The sequence below is a fragment of the Lissotriton helveticus genome, chromosome 4_1 (assembly GCF_964261635.1).
Source record: "Lissotriton helveticus chromosome 4_1, aLisHel1.1, whole genome shotgun sequence".
NCBI lineage: Eukaryota > Metazoa > Chordata > Amphibia > Caudata > Salamandridae > Lissotriton > Lissotriton helveticus.
Window position 1 is genome coordinate 1,599,856,015 of NC_136063.1, and position 19,629 is coordinate 1,599,875,643.

Consider the following 19,629-nt stretch of genomic DNA (forward strand, 5'->3'; position numbering starts at 1 on the left):
GGGCCGCATTGGCCCCCTGGCTGCTCAAAAAGGCAGCCCACAGTTGGAACTCAGATACTGGCCCCTCGGCCATTGCCTGAGTTCAATCCGACCCTGCCCACCACACCCACACAAACAATGCTCCTCCACCTCCTACACCCTAAAATTCCAGAACAGTGTAGGCAGCAACACACAGGTTTATGTTTCTTCCCAAACACAATCTTTGCTTTTCTGTACTCACATTGTCTATGCGGTACTGGGAATACCCACGGAGAGGGCTCCAGCAGGGGTGGCAGGGCAGCAAGCCCGCCCTCCCTCAAGACAAGGAAGGTGCCTCCCCAGGCAGCAGCGCAGGTCGATATTGATCATTGAGACCTATGCTTATGCCTTGGGGGACAACTGTTTTTCATTAGGGGAGCCCCCCACCCTTGTACCCCCAACAGTAGCCACCCTGTCTACCCACCGTGAGCCGCTGTCTATAAATCTATCGGTCAATAATGCATGCCATCATGCAAAACATGCCGCAAATGTATGCAATGAAGTTGAATACTCAAATTACGTTAAAGAACATATTGCTGCATTATGGCGGTGCTTCTCCTTTAGCTGCAGAATCCCTAAAAAAAACACTCAGCTTATTTCCTTGTCTTTGGACGATGTTTCTGTAATATGTACGCGAGCGAACACAGCACGGACATCTGCTGCAGGCTGCTCTCGGCCCATTGAACATTTGGCAGAAGACATTTGATAGCATTTTGAAATATGCAAATGAGCTCAATTAATCTGGACCCTCAGACAATTGATAGTTCACCTGACTGTCATTGCAGAGACCTGGAGGCCTCTCTCTATGCATCATTAAGTCCTGGATCTTTTTTTCCCCTTGATGAGTCTCCCGTTCATCATTGTCCTATCGTATTAGATGTGTTGCAAGTGGTGTCGCCCTTTATTATAGTTTAATGCGGTTTTAAACCATGTCCTAATTAAAAGAAAAGGTTGTTTGAGCCTCCAATCTCTGCCGCGGGTTTCTGGAATATAACTTAGAGGGCAGAATTACATTTTCAATTACAGTTAATCACAGCTCTGACAAAAATAACACAACACCAGCAGAACAGAGCGATGGAAATGATAGTGTATTTCATTTTATACAAGCTAAATAGGTGTTATGGGTGGGATCTAGGAACAATTGTTAAGGTAATGTTTAATAAATAACATAGAAACATTGTGTATCAGGTTGGCTTCCCACACCTCCACCCACAAACGTGTGAGAGCCGTGCTTCTCTAGTAAACAATTTCCCTTGCCTTGGCTCACTGGCTTTGTTGCCCTGCTGTAGCTTTCAGTAAGAAATGTATCAAAGTTTATTTGAGCGAGGCAAATGCAATACACCCCCATTTATATGTGCAATTCGGTTGGTCACGGGCATGGCTTACTTTAGTGCTGGTGGCGCCCGGTCCGACAATCCTTTTTGGCGCCCTCACACCCTATGACTGCCTCCTTGGATTCTCTCACTACTACCAGGCAGAAGTGCCCCTCATCTCTCCAATCATAAGTTATGGCTAAACACAGTTCCCCCTTAAGGTCAGAGCCCTTCCACAGGTCAGCACCCAGATCAGCTGCACCAGTCGCACTGCCCTAAAGCCGGCAGTGGCTATGGGTGATTCAATGGGTGCATCATTTATCCCTCATGGGAACAGTCCAGCCCGAACTGCCAAGCCATGTCTTCCCTGGACCAGAATCAAGCATCCTAGGACCGGTTCCTAGCTATCAGCCGTCTTCAGCCAGTGGCGTGGAGAGCACGGAATTCACGTCTGAGCATACCCGACCCACTCGGGGTGACAAATGCAAAAACAACAGTTGATGGACAGAATGCAGAAAAATGTCATACATTCACCCCAGTACAGAGATCTGGGGCTAAATCCATCGTTTTTTTGCTCACCACACCACCCCAGTTCAGACATGGCCATATGCAAGTCATCCTTGACCCTGTGCCTCATGGGAACAGTCCAGCCCGAATTGCCAAGCCATGTCTTCCCTGGACCGGAATCAAGCATCCTAGGACCGGTTTGTGGCTATCAGCCATCTTCAGCCAGGATAGCTTGACTCCAGTGGTGTGGAGAGCACTAAACTCACATCTGAGCATACCCGTCCCACTCGGGGTGACAAATGCAAAAACATACATTCACCCCAGATCTGGGCCGAAATCCATCTTTTTTTGCTCACCACACCACCCCAGTTCAGACATGGCCATATGCAAATCATAATCTGATCAAAGGAGAAGGATCACTTGTCCTGCATAACAACGGGTATGCGGAAACGGATTCTTGTAAGTCCCAATAAAAAACCCTCATACACGTGTTGTTTGTTGGTAGCGTTAAGCAGTATATCTTGATTCTCCGCTTTGTTTTACACGCGTTGGCACAATCATCGGGTTTATTGGTTATGCACCTCCACCAGGAGGAAATACCCTTTTGTTAAAACAGTAGTGACCAGAAATGGTGCTCGTGAATTTGTGAAGGAAATTGAAAGTCTCTATAGTCCAGACATTATTATTTATTCTCTCTGGTTTCTAGAGGCATTAAAAACAATGTGGGTGAGTTTGAGTTGTTATGACTCAATCACACTAGAAAAGCGGTGTAGGTCGACATGTTTCAGCCCTCAATCACCAGTAGGTCGGGTGGGCTTTCTTCAGGACCAGGGGGTATTCTGTGTGAAGGGTACTGCTAAGAATTTCTTAGTGTAACTGTGTGAGGGAACTGCTATTAATGCGGTTCCTCAGGTCCTAAGGTACCTGTGAAAAAACAATCAAGATGGAGGTTTTTTTTTTAGGCTATTCATACTTCAGAATATCCTAAGGACATTTACTTAAAAAAGACACTTTGGTATCAATTTAAAGTGAATATTGTTACTTCTAACTCTACTCCCTATGTCTCAGATAGGGTCGACTCTCTCATAATTAGCAAACAATGAAATTTCTGTTTCTAGAAGATAAATGGTATCTACATTTCTGGATAATCATTAGCATTAGATCAGATTATACTTTAACGAAGGGAATTGAAGGATCCCGTATTCCTTCCCCCCCCCTTGATTAGCAACATATGCAAATCAGCCTTGACCCTGTGCCTCATGGGAACAGTCCAGCCCGAACTGCCAAGCCATGTCTTCCCTGGACCAGAATCAAGCATCCTAGGGCTGGTTTCTGGCTATCAGCCGTCTTCAGCCAGGATAGCTTGACTCCAGTGGCGTGGAGAGCATGGGACTCACGGCTGAGCACACCTTCCCACTCGGGGTGACAAATGCAAAAACAACAGTTGATAGACAGAATGCAGAACAATGTCATACATTCACCCCAGTACAGAGATCTGGGCCTAAATCCATCGTTTTTTTGCTCACCACACCACCCCAGTTCAGACATGGCCATATGCACATACCCCTGCCATTTGATTTTAAACTTTAAATACTCATAGAATACCCCTTTGGGGAGGTTGGTAGACTACCATTTCTTTATACAGAGTTTAATTTATGTAATTATTATCTCTCAAGCTAAGGATTGACCAAGCTTCTAGTCTCTAATTGAGAGGAAACAATTTAGAATTGAAATTCTGGGGCCTTAAAACAGATACTTACAAGTGCCCGAGAGAAATAATCCTGGGGTAAATGGTTGGACGCCATGGGATAGACTTGGGCTCTACGTCCATCAAGCATGGCAATGATGAACACTGCTGACTTTATGCTGTTGCAAAGTAAATGTTCCATAGCTGTCTATGTCTCTCTCTTATGTCTTTCTTTCAATTCTCCCAGTCTTAACTTTATTTCTTTCATCACTATGCGCCACTTTCATATTACTGCTGGCATAGCCATGTGCCTTCTTGCTTCTCATTTCAAAAGTCTGACCTGGTATAATTATCTGCCCGGGTAACCTATGTCAAGAACCTCATGTAAAGTGTTTATATGATTTTTGTGTGATCTCTAGCAGGCCCAAACAGGCATGTTAAAAACGAGTGTGGGATCAGAGGACAAACCTTTAGCAAGGCTTCTCTTTAGTTTACAATTCAAGGAGCAACTCATAATTTTGCAATAACATATAATTAGGAAAGGGGAAATACAGTTTTTGGTGCAGCCTAGTTTTGTAGCTGTGTTATGTGCATCACAGAGGAACAGGCTAATCCTCCTTTTTCTTTCATAAATTAATGTTGTATCAGTATAGTGGTTCCCCCAAAAGAGAGGGGCCTGGGGAAAGGACCCCCTGCTGCCCTCCTCTTGTGACAGCCCTGCACCCAAAGTGGTACTGCTTTTAGCATGGGTGACTAGCTTGCCCATGCCCATGCCCAGGTCATGACATGATTAACGGTTGGTTATAGGTGATAGTCATTTTCTACTGGCCTTTTTTCTGCACCCCAGTGCAAGACATTGCTCACTGGCTCTGCTATTTGAAATTAGTGTAATGTGTCATGGCTTGGGGTCTTATTCATGACAACGTGACAATTGTATATCACAAATGCTTAGACACATCCAGGGTGGGGTGCTCGAGCATGGCAATTCCTCAGCATGTAGGCCTAGGACTGCAGGTTATCACATAGCGTAGCAAGCCATTACCCCTTTCCTACATGTCCCACTACACTGCCCCCTCTCCTCTTCCCCTCCTTACATCAGCCATGGCAAATCAGGTGTTGTTTTTCTGGGTCCGGATTCTCATTCATCTCAGTTCAGAAGGAATAATTGTGTGTATTTACTTTCCTTCGATCAAGTCAGATTCAGCTGGTCTGCCTGAGGTCTGAGCGATGGAAAACCTGAACAACAAACGGTGACCAAGGGCATGGCCTCTTCAAAACTGGTTGGTAAAGAAGATGGGATGTCTCCTCTGCTCATGTGTCCAGATATGAAACAACAGTATGCCAAGCGACAGTCACTGATTACCTACAAGAGTGTCTCAATATGAAATACAAACTCTATGGACATTTTGGAATGCTTGCCATTGGTGTGGCTGTGCCTATTGTGTGATACTGATTTCTATGAGATTAAACTATATATACCACCAAAGATGTACTTGGAATGAATTGTCTCACTTTCAAATGTCAAGTTTGCTTTTTAATCTGAATGTCTGTTGGCATGACACTAACTGCCACTGTTTTTGGATCGGAGTTGGCCCTACGAGGCAGAAAACAAGTTAAGCTTTTGATGTCAATGCTCTCTATATGCAGGCTAGACAAAGACCTGAATCAGAAACAGAAGGTTTGGCTGTTCCACCTGAAGGAGTATGTGACATCCTACAGGACTGAAGAATAAAGTCCAATTGTATATGCATCTGAAGAGAAGGAAGTGGACTACCTGGTGAACTGAGAACCTCACTGACTCACATAGGAAACCAGTGGTTATGAGCTGGGTTACTGCCTTAAGATTGAGGAGCCTGTCCAAGGCAGGTTATTTTGCTATGCTGCCAAGTGGACTACAACATTTTGCTCAACATGACCATTGTAACCTAAGGGTAAACAGTTTTCTTTGCAGATTGCCAGAAGCGCTCCTACTCCCGGGACCTCAGCTGCCGGCAGGCAGCTTGTTGACCTGGACTTTTCCTGTATTGATCAGCCACCAACAGAAACAACAATCACTGCAATGTCCTAACCACTCTTTTGCATGAAGAGTATTTAGACAAAATATTGGAAAACAAATATTGCATTACAAAAATATTGTGTCAGGAATATCTGGATTACGAACATATCGTCGACAGGAATATCGAAAGTAAAAATATAGTTTTTACTGTTGTTTTTAATATCGTTGTAAAAAATATTGATGTAGAAAATATTGTATTCAAAATTGTAAGTTTTTCTTTGTATATAATTTCTTGTAGTGTGTTGAATTGTATATGTTTGGTAATTTTTTTATTTGTGTTTTTAGTAAGATAAATTCTTTGTTATGAAATTGTTGAAATGAGCAATTTTCGTTGGATTTATGTTAGATTATGGTTTTATATATATTTTTTGTAGCAGGATGTTGGGTTTTTAGGGGATAAGGGTGGGAAGTTTTTTAAAGAGTGTATATTGTAAAGTCCAATTTAGGGTAAAAAAAGTTAATGATATGCAAAGTATTATTTTCTAATTCTTTTTTTAAAATTTTTCATTTAATATTTATACAATATATATTAATGGTTTTAGTGTTAAATAATATTTAGTTTAAACATTTTTAAAAAATTACTATTTACACAATAACAATGAACTTATTATAATGAATTGAATAAATGTTTTAAAATGTATACTATAATCTAATGTAAAATAAAATGTAATATTATTTTAAAAAGCAAAAATAACAGAATTAAAAAATATTTTTTTTAAAGTAAAAAAAAGAAAATATTTTGATATAATTTTTTAATTGTAATTTGTTTTTGGAATATTTATTCAAAAATAAACAAATTAGTGTTCAATTTATTATTTCAAATATATATTTTAATGTTTACAATAAAATTGGTTTAAAATATGATTTTAATTTCTGTTTTTTAATTTAGATTAAGATTTTTATGGCATAAAGTGTAGGACTGATAGCAATTTTATTTTATTAATTTGTAATTTTTACACATTTTTTTAAATATCTTGTTTAAATCGGGCTCGCCGGCTAACCCGTTGACACTGGCTCATTTTCGTCAGTTTCACACTCTTCTCTCCCCGCTGAATATTGACCTGGTTAATCTTTGTTTGGCGTTAGCCTCCGTACCTGGGGCGTGGAAACACGCGAAAGTCATCCCGCTGCTTAAAAAACCCTCCTTGGATCCTACGGAGTCAGTGAATTATCGCCCCATCTCACAACTGCCTTTCCTGGTGAAGTTGGCGGAATCCCATGTGAACTCCATTCTTTCTAAGTTTGTTGAGCAGCATGCCATCCTGGATCCATCTCAGCATGGTTTCCGAGCTCGCCACAGCACTGAGTCTGCTTTGTTGGTAGTTATGGAAGTCATTCGGGCAAAGCTGGATGTCGGTGACTCAGCGGCCTTGGTCCTTTTGGTCTTAAGCACCGCTTTTGATACCGTCTCCCATGCGATACTCCTAAGATGCCTAGAGGAAATTGGCATTAGGGATGTGGCGCTGAACTGGTTCCGGTCCTTTCTGGAGGGGTGGTTTTTCCAAGTTCTTGTGCCTCCTTTCTATTCTCTGGAGTTTGCTTTGCATCAGGGGGTGCCGCAGGGCTCAGTGTTGAGCCCTTTATTGTTCAACATCTATGTCCAGCCCTTAGCTGTGCTAGCCAAAGAAAGGGGTCTGTCACTGGTGTTGTATGCCGACAACACCCAATTGGTGACCGCTTTCTCCAAAAAATGCTGTATCAATCTGGACAAGTTTAAAGAGGATCTCTCAGCAATTGTGGACTCGATGGCGTTACACTGCTTGCAGTTGAACGCTAGTAAGTCCGAGATCTTATTATTCGGGAAGGACCAGGGACTGTGGTCCGAGCATTGTTGGCCGGACCATCTTAAACCTGCCCCCTTGCCCAAGGTGATTGTGAAAAACCTGGGCGTGTGGTTTGACAGTGGCCTGACATTTGATTCCCAATCGAAGGTAGTTGCTGGTGCGTGTTTTGGGCTTCTGCGAGGCCTAAAGCCGTTGTTGGGTTTTTTTCCTCCAAAGGTGCGCCAAACTATTATCCAGGCTGTTATTCTATCCAGACTGGATTATAGCAATTGCTTATATTTGGGAGCCAACAAGGCTAGTGTCAAGCATTTACAGAGAGTATAGAATGCAGCAGCTCGCATCCTGGTGGCTCTCCGAAAGCCTGCTCAGTCTCACATGTGCTTCGCAAACTTCATTGGCTGCCTGTTGAGAAGCGCATTCAATTCAAGTCGCTTTGTGTGTCGCACAGGATTTTGACGTCACAAGCGCCCTTGGGGTTGGCCAATTTGTTGGAGGTCTATGTGCCACATTGTCCTTTAAGATCAGCGATTTTAGTGCTGGTCTGCACTCCTCGTGTTCTGAAAGCTAGAACGGGTGGTCGTTCCTTTCGCAGCGTGGCTGCGCAACTTTGGAATTCGCTCCCTGTGTCCATCAGAGCCATTCAGAACAACCTTGCCTTTCGAAAAGCAATAAAGACCTGGCTTTTCCCTGTGTAACCTTTAGCTTTTTTTTGTTCTCGCTTAGGAGTCTGTGGTTGCGCTGGGATGCCTCGTCGCTGGGGCAGCTATGCGCATTACAAATCCGACAAATAAATAAATATCTCTATATAGGTCTGTGGTTTTGGATAGTTTAAATGTAATAGTATTGTATTTTAAAGTTAAGAAATTGTGTTTGAGTATGGAGTATTTATTGTGTATATTAAATGTTTATTTTGTATGTGTGTAATTTAGAAGTTTTTTTTAAAGTGTATATGGGTAATTTTTGCTTTTTAATGTTTAATATGTTATTCAAGTAGTTTAGATTGGAGTGGGAATAGTAAATGGTACCCCTTTGGCATCCAACACCTTCCTCAATATGGTTAGACTGGAGTGGGAATAGTAAATCTTAACCCTTTAGTGTTCAACACCTTCCTGCAATATGTTTAGACTGAAATGGGAAAAGTAAATGTAATCCCTTTACTGTCCAACACCTTTCTCAATATGGTTAGACTGGAGGGGGAATAGTAAATATTATACTTTTGCTTTCCAACACCTGACCCAGTATGGTTAGATTGGAGTGGGAATAGCAAATGTCAACCCTTTAGTGTCCCACACCTTCCCCAATATGGTTAGTGTTACAGGACAATACAAGGAAACACGTAATGGATGCTCAATCAGAAGGCGTTTATTTAGAAGAAGTGTCAAGAGGTGGGTAACTCCAGGAATCCTTTACTCCTTTGTCCCTGGTTCTCTTCCTCTGTATCACTCCTTTCCTTTTCGCTCCTCGTCGTTCTTTTGCTTTGTGGAATAGTCTGTCGTTTTTGTCTGTCTTTTTCCGGTCTTCTTCTGTTTCGAAGCACCCTCGGGAGCATTGAGAAAGGACAGGCGGTTAACTTCCTGGCCACACAACAAAATGAATAAGTGTTGGTTTCTTCACCAAACAACCCAGGATGTGTGAATAAAGAGATGGATAGGGAGTTCCATAGAATACAATGAAAATAATCCAACCCAAAGCGGTAGGATGTCAGTGTAAGGGATTTGGACAGACGAAATCAAGCCAGGTAGTTTTCCCTCCCTTGGACTTCCGAGCCCACATGCTCCCTTCAGCCCGGGTTTCACTTTCACCCCTGCGGGATATAACCCATCATCTAAAGAATACAAAATGTGCATAAACATTACTCTCTGTACCTGAAAGACGAGGCCCTACTCCCAAGGCCCCTGAGGTGCCCTCTACAGCCCCATGAGATAAGCACGAGTAAAGAACCAGCTGCTCACATAACGGTCAGTCGTCCGGGTTTACTTGCCTGAAGCCGTGGCTCGATAACGGAGCCACAGCTACCTCATCCATTTGGCCTTCTCCTTAGATGGTCGGCACCGCCACTCTCCTTCATCTCTCTCCCTGACCGGCCTGGATCTCGTTCTCCATATTCAGATCCTCACGCTGGACTGTCGGCTCCAGTGTCTGCGTCTCTCCTTTCTCCAAGACTACTGTCTACTCACCCCTCCTTCTCTGAGGCCTCCTCCCGTACTCCCGAGGCTGGAAGTGGCCATTGGCCACACCCCATTGTGGACATCAGGCAATCCCTCACGGTACCCCCGGGGTTCCTGGGGCTCTCTCCGGGTGTCCCTGTCACAGTTAGACTGGAGTGGGAATAGTAAATGTCACCCCTTTAGTGTCCAACGCCTTCCCCAATATGGTTAGACTGGGGTTAGAATAGTACATGTCACCTCTTAAGTCTGCTACACCTTACCCCAATATGGGTAGACCAGAGTGGGAATAGTGAACATTACTCTTTTACTGTTCAACACCTTCCCTTATATGGTTAGGTTGGAGTGGAAATAGACAATGCAACCTTTTTACTGCCCAACACCAGTGGCAGATCTGTGGCAGGGTTGGGCTAAATTGGACCATATTTTAAAGCGTCTGAATGCATTTTTAATTGGTCAATTGTTATTACTAAAGAACGGTGACTTTTAAATTGCGTGTTTTGCACAATTCGCTCTCTGTATTTTTGTTTTTAATACAAAGCTGTTCACTTGCCTGTGCTCACGTTTCCGGCCTGTCACTGCTGCCTGGTGCCGGTTCTACGGTGAAACGCATCAGGCTCACTCCCTCTATCCTCCAGACCACCCCCACTTACTCTTGGTTGCTGGGCTGCTTGGCGGGATTTTGGTAGACATAAAACGGGTGATTTTGCGCCGCTCTGCGGATTAAGGTCTGTGGCAGGGTTGGGCTAAATCGGACCATATTTTAAAGCATCTGAATGCATTTTTAATTGGTCAATTGTTATTACTAAAGAACGGTGACTTTTAAAATTGCGTGTTTTGCGCAATTCGCTCTCTGTATTTTCGTTTTTAATACAAAGCTGTTCACTTGCCTGTGCTCATGTTTCCGGTCCGTCACAGCTGCCTGGTGCCGGTTGGACGGAGAAACGCGTCAGGCTCACTCCCTCTATCCTCCAGACCACCCCCACTTCCTGTTGGTTGGCGGGCTGCTTGGCGGGATTTTGGTAGATATAAAACGTAAAGCTTTCCCGAATGCGCAGCGGACGCGCTCAGCGGGCGCACCACCGGTGTGCCAAAGGCAAGCCCATCTGCGCCCGTCCACGGCCGACCGGGGCCAGGGGCCATTCCTTTTGCTCAATCTTACAGATATTGCTCTAATGAACTAAAACTATGGCAGGGTAATTTTCAAATTATCGGGATCATTAAATTGAACCTTGAACAGGAGGAAATCCTTACACATAGATACGATTTCCCAGAATTCATTTTAGAACCCCCTCCCCATGAATTTATCCCGGTCCATCCCCTCCCCCCCAACGGTCAGAAACCTATAGGACTCACAGTCTGCTATTTAACACTATCGCCGCGGGGCTAATTCCACTGCGGCGCGGGGGAGGAGGGGCCGCGTGCGGCGCCGCGGTGCTGATGACGAGCTCGGCTCGTCATGCAGCACTGTGGCCGTGTGCTGATGACGAGCTGAGCTCGTCATGGCCACGCCCGCTCGATGGAACGCCCAGCACAGCGGGGTAATTATCCCCGCGTGGGCGTTCCGCGGAGACCATGACGAGCTCCGCTCGTCACCAGAACACGGCCACCGTGCTGCATGACGAGCTGAGCTCGTCATCAGCATGCCAGGTATTAAACACCCGATCCCTGGTGAAACACCAAGTTGAAATTTCATTACTCCTACAATCGGAAAATCCCGATATTTTCCTCTTAACTGAAACTTGGTTGACCGATGATTGTGTCCCAGACATTTTTGCGGCAATTCCGGACAGCTATTATATCCTTCAGGCTAATCGGTCCACAGCGAAAGCTGGAGGTGGGGTTGCTGCCATAATCCGCAAGGAACATCAATTCACACGTTTAGAAGCCACTGGTTTGCCCGCTACTGACTTTTTGATTCTAACATTTGATTCTCCTCAGCTATCTTTCATTTGTACCCTCTTTTACAGATCTCCTGGGAATCTTCCTACTTTTCCTCAGGCGCTGGGAGAGATGATATCTCACCTCGTTATTAACCACGCCAGGATTATCATAATTGGGGACTTCAATTATTGGTCTAGTGATAATCGGGAGAGCCCTAGCTCGAGGGAATTTGTCGATCTGCTTTTCTGGGATGAATTGCACTTCACATGTGAGGGACGCCCCCCACATAAAAGGGCATACCCTAGATCAAGTCTGGACCTCTAATTTGGAGATCTAAACTCCGTGTGCTTGGTCCGACCACCATTTGATTAGATTCACTCTTCGATGTACTCCTTCTCCTAAACTTCAATTAATAGAGAATCAAATATCCAGAAATTGGAGATTTGGACCTTTTTCGGTCATGCCTAATGAGCACGTCGTCTCTCCCCACATTAGAAGACTTTCAGACTCAGGCAGAGAGCATCAACCTATGGCGGGAGTCGGCTAGTGACTGTGTCGCCCCTCTTAAAAAAACACAAGATCATGAGACCTCACGACGCTCAACGGTGATTCTCGGAAGATCTTAAATTAAAGAAACTTGAACTTAGACAAGCAGAACGCCAATGGCGTTGTCACTACCTCCCAGAAAAGAAAAGGTTCTTCTCTAGTCCTGATGAAAGAATATAAAAATTTGATTATTCAAATTAAGGCTAACTATTTCTCTCTGAAAATTATCAATGCATCTAACAAATCTAAAGAGATTTATTCCATAGTTGACCAACTCTCAGAACCAGATAGAGTCACACCAAAACTGGTTCCTTCCCAGTCTTTATGCGACTCTCCCAACTCATACTTTTTAGAGAAGATAGCCATCATCAAGACTAGTATTTATTCTGTGGCTTGTGCTCCACTGGATCCTAATATTGACCTGAGCCCTCATCACCTTGACAGAATCCCTCCGATTTCGGAGGAGATTTTTCTGAATTTATTAAAAAAGGTTAGCTCTGGCTCTCCTCTGGACTGTTGTCCCCCTCATATTCTTCGGGAAGCTTTTACCATATGTCCAGACCCTCCTCAGTTATTTCTGAATAACTCACTTGAACTTGGCATTGTCCCGGATTCTTTTAAAAGGGCAGAAATTATTCCAATTTTGAATAAACCGAGTGCCGACTTGTCGGCTCTCAGTAATTATCGCCCTATCTCTTTGCTGCCCTACCTGGGAAAAGTCTTAGAGGTCTATGTAGCCAACTGCCTAAGCTCTTTTGTGGGACACTTCCAGGTCTTGGACACCCACCAGGCCGGATTTAGACCCGCACACTCGACTGAGTCAGTTATTCTCACTGTCATGGACGTGCTCAGAGAGGGGGCGGATATAGGTACCACCCAGGCCCTGATTCTCCTGGATCTTTCATCAACTTTTGACACAGTCGACCTTGGTATCTTGATCGACTGTGGCAGCAATGAGTGGCTTTCCTCCTCTCTGAGTAATCGGACCCAAGCGGTGCGCCTTGCCAATTTTTCCTCTAATAATAGAGATATTACCTGTGGGGTTCCTCAGGGCTTTTCCCTTTCTCCACTCCTTTTTAATCTTTACCTTCTTCCCTTAATTCATTCGTTGAGGGAAAGGAATGTTGGAATTTTTAATTACGCAGACTATCTTCAACTGGTGTTTAATGGTAACTCATCTGCTTCATCCGAGTCCAACGTTCAAGATACGATTGTTTTTATAAGTGACTGGATGAATAACAACCAGTTAAAGCTGAACCCGGAGAAAACGGAGATGATTCTCACAGGTGGGTTGGCAAACCCATGGCACTCCAACTTCTGGCCCCCTAAACTTGGTAATCCCCCTGTGCAGCTGCCTCTTCTAAGAGTCTGGGAAACATTATTAGTAATGATTTGTCCATGAAGTCTCAGATCAGCTCGGTAGTCTCTGCTGGATTCTTTCAGCTGCGTAGAATAAATAAGATCAGCAGATTCTTGAGCAAGGAAGCTATGATCTTGGTCACTGTAGCCCTAGTGATCTCTCGCCTGGATTATGCAAATTCAATGTATGTTGGCATTCCGGCATACCAACTGAGGTGCCTCCAACTAGTTCAGAACCAGGCGCCCAGGCTGACGTTTCATTCGCCTAAATGGAATCATGTCAGCCCATTAATGAAAAGCCTACACTGGCTCCCAGTGAGTAAGCGCTGAGCCTTTGAGATGGGTTGCATAATTTTTAAATCACTACATTGTAATGGCCTGGCTTTTATTTCGGCTCACTTACATCGTTACATTCCCTCTCGAAACCTTAGATCCTCCCACCTGAATTTGTTGGAAATTCCTTCAGCCAAACGGCAGACTAAGGTTCTCTATCCTAGCTCCGCAATTTTGGAATTCCCCCCAGAGGAGATAAGGTCTTTGACCTCCCTTGCCCAATTCAGGAAACAGTTAAAGACTTGGTTTTTCATTCAAGCATATTCTGATTAAGCATTCTCCCTGCTACCCCTACGATCTTCACCTGAGCACCAAGAAACCGTTGGTGTACGCGCGATCTTAATAAATGCTTTTAACATAACATAACATAACATGACATACCATCCCCAATATAATGAGATTGGAGTGGAAATTTTAAATGTCACCCCTTTAGTGTCCAACACCTTCCCCAATATGGTTAGACTGTAGTGAGAATAGTACATTTCACCCCCTTAGTTTTCCAACACTTTTCACAAATCAGTTTAGATAGGAGTGGGAATAGTAAGGCCATGATTCTGACCGCAGCGTTGGTAGTCAGGAGCAAGATGCCAATGCCGCGGCCTCCTGACCGCCGTATTTGAAGTTGACTGCCATGCCGGGTCCTGTTTGTGGCCCGGATCTGCCTTGCTGCCAAGGTTTTCATGGCGGGAACTCCGCCATGAATAGGTCGGCAGAAAGGCAGGTCGGAATAGGCATGACAGTGCCAGCATCGGCACCACCTCCTCCACCACAAAATCCAAGATAAGGGTGGTGGCGGCGGTCTTTGGTTGATCCGACATCCAGGGTTGGACAGCCGAGGACGCGGTGGTCAGACCACGACCACGGGTATGGGGGTCTTGGGGCCGCTGTACTCTTAATTAGGCCCTATGTGACCCTTATTTTTAAAATGGGTTATGCTGCTGTGTTATTTTTTTAATATTCTTTGTTTTAATTCTATTTCTATGTAGTAGATATCATTTGTTTTATTTTATTAATATTGTTGGTGTGTAAAATTATAATATAAATAAAATTATGTGTATGTTTGTGGGTGATAAAATCATTAATTCCATTTTTAACAGAATAAAGACATATAAGACATTGTTCTCATTTTATTTATGGTCAGACAAACAAGGATGAAGAAGGCAAAAAGTTTGGTAATAAACCCGCAAAAAGGACCAGGTCCAACTATCTTATAGCTGACACACTAATGGATTTTATGCCCAGTTTTACCATCATACCAAACGAGGCAAATTGGAGAATTGAATTAGAACGCGGTTCTACTGCTTTCTACCTCATGGACAAGTTCCACTCTTGTGACCGTAGAGCCTGCATGTTTTACCATTCAAATCACCATGATGCAATTATCAGCTGCCTGATGTGCTTTACAAATGTAATAATAAATGTTCAATGCACCTACCTGCAACCTATGCAATCCCAAAGGCACAGAGAAAATGATCAATAAAATGATTTCCAAATGTATTGGCTCGTATGGTTAGAGTTCATTTTATTTACTATTTTTCATTGGCTGATCCAGGTAAATTGAACCATATTGATTGAACACTTTTTATCTGGTTAGTCAAGACGTCCACTTCTATAAGCAACCTAAAAGGACTCACCTGTCATTTTCGAAAGAGCACTTGAAGATCCCTTTTATCTGCCTACCCTACAAAGAATGGCACATTTTCCCAGGAAGCTAATGAATGAAAGTGAATGCTTTTTTTCTCGGGTCCAAGGTCCAAATTGATCTCCTTGAATTACAGGGTTTGGAGAAAGTGGCGGGCTGTCATGCACAGCGTTTTGTTCCATTGAAGTTCTTGTTATTTCTTTTAATATACCATACAAGTCATCGGTATGGAAGAATCTGTGGGCGTACATTGCTATTCCACATAGTGCAGATCGGAGGCACCATAGCAAACCAGCACTGCTGGACACATTACCAAAGAAAAGATACAGTATGCAGATATCCAGTGCCTGTGCAGGAGAACATACATTCTTGGAGCAGCTGTGTGCGTGCTGCCTGCCTGTCCAATATTTTAGAGGAAGCCAGAAAACTCCAACATGGTAGGTGACGTCATAAAGCATGCTGACCCTCGTTCACAGAGAGCCATAGCCTTCCTCTCCAAAGGCCAGAGTATAGGTTATGTATGCGTAACTCATTTTAGCATAGCATGACCACACTGTTAGGGTTTATGCAGATACAACCCAGGCCACAGTTTGCAAGGAATTCAAGTCGCCCCTGTGAAGAAGTGGGGACCCACAAGAAGTCTCTGGGGCTCGCAGTGTACCATATCAGAAATTTGATAAACACTACATGGTTGGAGCACATTCAGCTCGTCTCTTGAAAGTAGTAGCCCCTCTTCTTGCATCTGTAATGGGAAAAAGGCAAAGGGGCGACCCTCCTTTCCATGATGTATGCCCCACATAAAAGAAGGAGCGCTCACTTTTGAATACGCAGCTGCAGCAACAGTGGACATGCCTTTGGTATTATGGAACTACCCATAATTTGTCAGGATAGGTGTTTATATGTGTTTATTAAACTGGGAGAGACTGGGGCTTGAGAGATTAGGGGATCTTTATCACGGGTTTCACGTGGCACCTTTCTGATGAGCTTCAGGCTAGATTCAATATATGTGCAGGATTTTTTTTTAAATACCTTAAACTTAAGGATTTCTTACAGATAAAGGTAGGGGGGTTGGCTGGATTTTCTAGGATATCCTTGTTGGATGTTTTAATAGATGAGGACAAATATACAATTTCTCAACAGTATAGATGTCTGAGTGAGGGAACCCAGATGACCTTGAAAAACATAATTCTAAGTGTCACAAGAGGCTAATTAAACTTGGACAATTTCCTCTTGTTTGAATCCTTGGAATTAGGTCGATCAGTGCTTTGCTTATCTAGTTTACAAACCCAGCACTAAAAACGATTTTTGATTTATATTTTACTCCTTCTAAAATAGCTAAATGGGGGGTGGGAAGGAGTCGCTGGGATACACTGTCCTCAGTGTCCTGAATTAAGAGCAGATTTGGTCCATATGTTTTGTTCTTGCCCTTGCCTCCATGGTCTTAGAGCCCGGCGGTCACGGATTTCCCGCCATCACCCTTAAAATTCCCACCGCCAAATTAGGATGGCGGTGGGAAGGGGAAAGGTACCTCGGCGGATGGAAAGACCGTCCGCCATGGTCCCGCAAGGCGGGCCTTTTCCACCCGCCTTGCAGGACAAGATACAATGGGGCAATGGAGGCGGTGCCTTGCAGGCACCGCCGTGGGTATTAGGATGCCTGTCTTTTACGGCGGAGTTTCCGCCGCAAAAAGACAGGCGGAAAATGCCTTCAGGGGCTTGTTGCGGGCCTCCAGGTGGGTGGGGGAGGTGGGGTGCTGCACGTGGGGGTACCTAAGGTACCCCCCTACATTTGCATGTACAAGGTGGCAGGCACCGCACGGTGCCTGCCACGTTGTACATGCAAATGTAAAACATATATTTTTACATTGTGACGGGTGCTGCCACCCGCCACAATGTAAACATACAGGATGCGCCCGCCAATGTGGCGGGCGCATCCTAATTTGTTTTGTGGGACCGCCGCACCTATGGTGGGCGGTCCCTTTTGCACCAACGATGGCGGGCGGACAATCGTAATCGGACCCTTAGTTCGGATATTGCACTATTTTTAGGGGAGATCCTTAATTTAAATATTTTCCTGACCCTACAGAATATGCAGCTTGGGATATTTGAGTTGGAATTGGGAACCAGGGCTCAGTTAATGTTTATGGCGATGGCATTTTGCCGACTATGCTTAGCTTCAGCTTGGTTGGATCCCCAACACCCATCATTCCAGCAATGGCAGGGGCGCTTTCTCTATATTTATAATCTGGAAACTGCACTTTATGAGCAGAAGGGAAAGAAAGCTAAATAAAAAAGTTGGGAAATTTAGGTGGCGCTGTCAGACTGGATGCAGTATTATAAATATTTTTGGGGATGAATTTAAGGATTAATTTGATATTTTTCAAAAAATGTTTGAAGGTAGCATGGACACTGCTGAATGTTGATTGGCTTTACTGTGGATGTTATACTATGTATTGTAATTATTAACGTTCTCAATCTTAAACAGGATTAATTTGGAATAGAGTTGAATGTGTATTTATGCTTAACTGATGGATTTTGTTGTCAATCATTGTATATGTATATACCTGTTGCCCGGGGTGTGATTATAGTAAAAGGGTTAAAAGCTTCAATTAAAAAAAAGATTTTTGTAAAGGTAAGTGTAGTGCCGATTTTTTCAAAAATAGTCACGTATCTAAATTACAAATAGTGTTTAAACTTTGCCTAAAATTTTAATAATTTAACATTGTACTTTATCTTAATATTTCAGGTGGTTCGTCTGAAAACCTGCTGGATTTCATGAAAAGGTACGTTTGTATTAGCTCAGATGAGAAAGTGTTTAAAGGGCACATAAGTATTGTACAATTTTAAAGGGCACAGAAGTATTGTACAATGTGGAGCGAACAGCATCAGTAATGTGTCAGTCGGGTACAACTATTAGAAGTGCCAATTGATCTGACATTTCCATGAGCCAGAAAAGTGCTTGTTACAGCACAGTAAGTTCTAACCTGGCAGCAAACAGGGTCACCTGCTTCCTTTTGATGTAAGCTGCAATCTCCATTGTATAGGAGTTATTTTTAGAGGAGCCAGGAGTAAGCAAGGCTGTCAGTGCCCAACTCGCCCTCACTGCTGCCTGCCCGGAAGACAGAGGTAAATTTGGAGCCGTTGTTGGACCTGATAAGGAGGCGGTTCATTGTAGAAGCAGAAATTGAGCAAAACAAGAAGCCCTGGCTCTATCACATGTGCTGATCGTAGTAGTTGATCAGAGCAATTGTCTTTTTTTCAGCTTATAAAAAAGGACACAATTAAAACATATAGCCTAAAAGTCCTTTAAAATACGAACATATCAATATACGCCCAATACCATTTAGATATCAAATCCAGTATAAAACACTGATTAGCCCGCTGACCTCGCCCACAGCCAGTCTGATGTACAAAAATACAAGGCCGTTTTCTTTGGCTGTTATCATTATAAGAAGGAAGATATTACGGTCCTTGCCAAAGCCAGACCACCATCTGTGCAAATACGCAGACGAGGTCATATCAAGCTTCTCCTTCTCAATGTCAACTAGAGTTGTAGATTAAACGAAAAAAACATAAAAATGACCACTTTCTTCAAAGATATTTAGTGCAAAACGACAGTAAATACAAGTTAAATCCTGTTCTTCCTACTGTCAAATACACCAGTGATTTTAGCACTATACAAGGCTTGACTCCTACCTATTTAGTTTTGATAACAATAAAAAGGTTTGCAGGTGTAATGTTTGGGATTGCGTACAAGCGGTCTAGTCCTCCGCGCACCGGAAGGTGCGCCTACATGAGCGCGTGACGCAACGCGCAAGAGTATAAAATAAAGAGGGCGTGACCGGCAAGTTAGTCCGGGACCACGCACAGACTACACCAGGTGTCCCGTGTGTTCTTTCCGCCGCAGCGCCAGTTAGGCCATGCGCATGTGGTTCCAAGAGCACCACACTGGCGACGAGGGGCCCTGAGCCCATGCTGTGCCCCAGCCATCGCAGCGCTCCCGAGAGCACGAGGACAGTGCCATTTTCGGCGCATGGAGAGCTGCGTAGTACATGTGTGTCCCGAGCCACGTGTCCCCTCACCGGCGGTATGGCTCAGACACGCCGCCCCGAGCCTCTGGCATGAGGCGCGATCTTCAGCACAGTGGAAGCACCGCGGAGGAGTCTCGGGACATTTGGTAGGCCTGCCTGGCCCCACCGCACGACGCATTGACCGGTCCCAGGCTGCAGAGTCTCCATACATCGGGGAACACGGTCAGTGCAAGCGAGGAGGGGTGCCCCAATTGGCCGATTCGGCGCAGGCCTAGCCCAACCACGCCCCTGTCCACAGGGCCGCT

The 19,629-nt window shown here is 44.2% G+C and overlaps 1 protein-coding gene across 2 annotated transcripts in view; it reads left to right on the forward strand.

Moving 5' to 3' along the window:
* Positions 1–19,629, forward strand: part of AOAH (acyloxyacyl hydrolase) — a 919,324-nt gene that overhangs the window by 710,761 nt on the left and 188,934 nt on the right. For both annotated transcript variants that reach the window (XM_078688219.1, XM_078688220.1), the window contains exon 14: positions 18,040–18,076. In XM_078688219.1, coding sequence (XP_078544345.1) covers positions 18,040–18,076 — 37 coding nt within the window. The remainder of the gene's footprint in view (positions 1–18,039; positions 18,077–19,629) is intronic.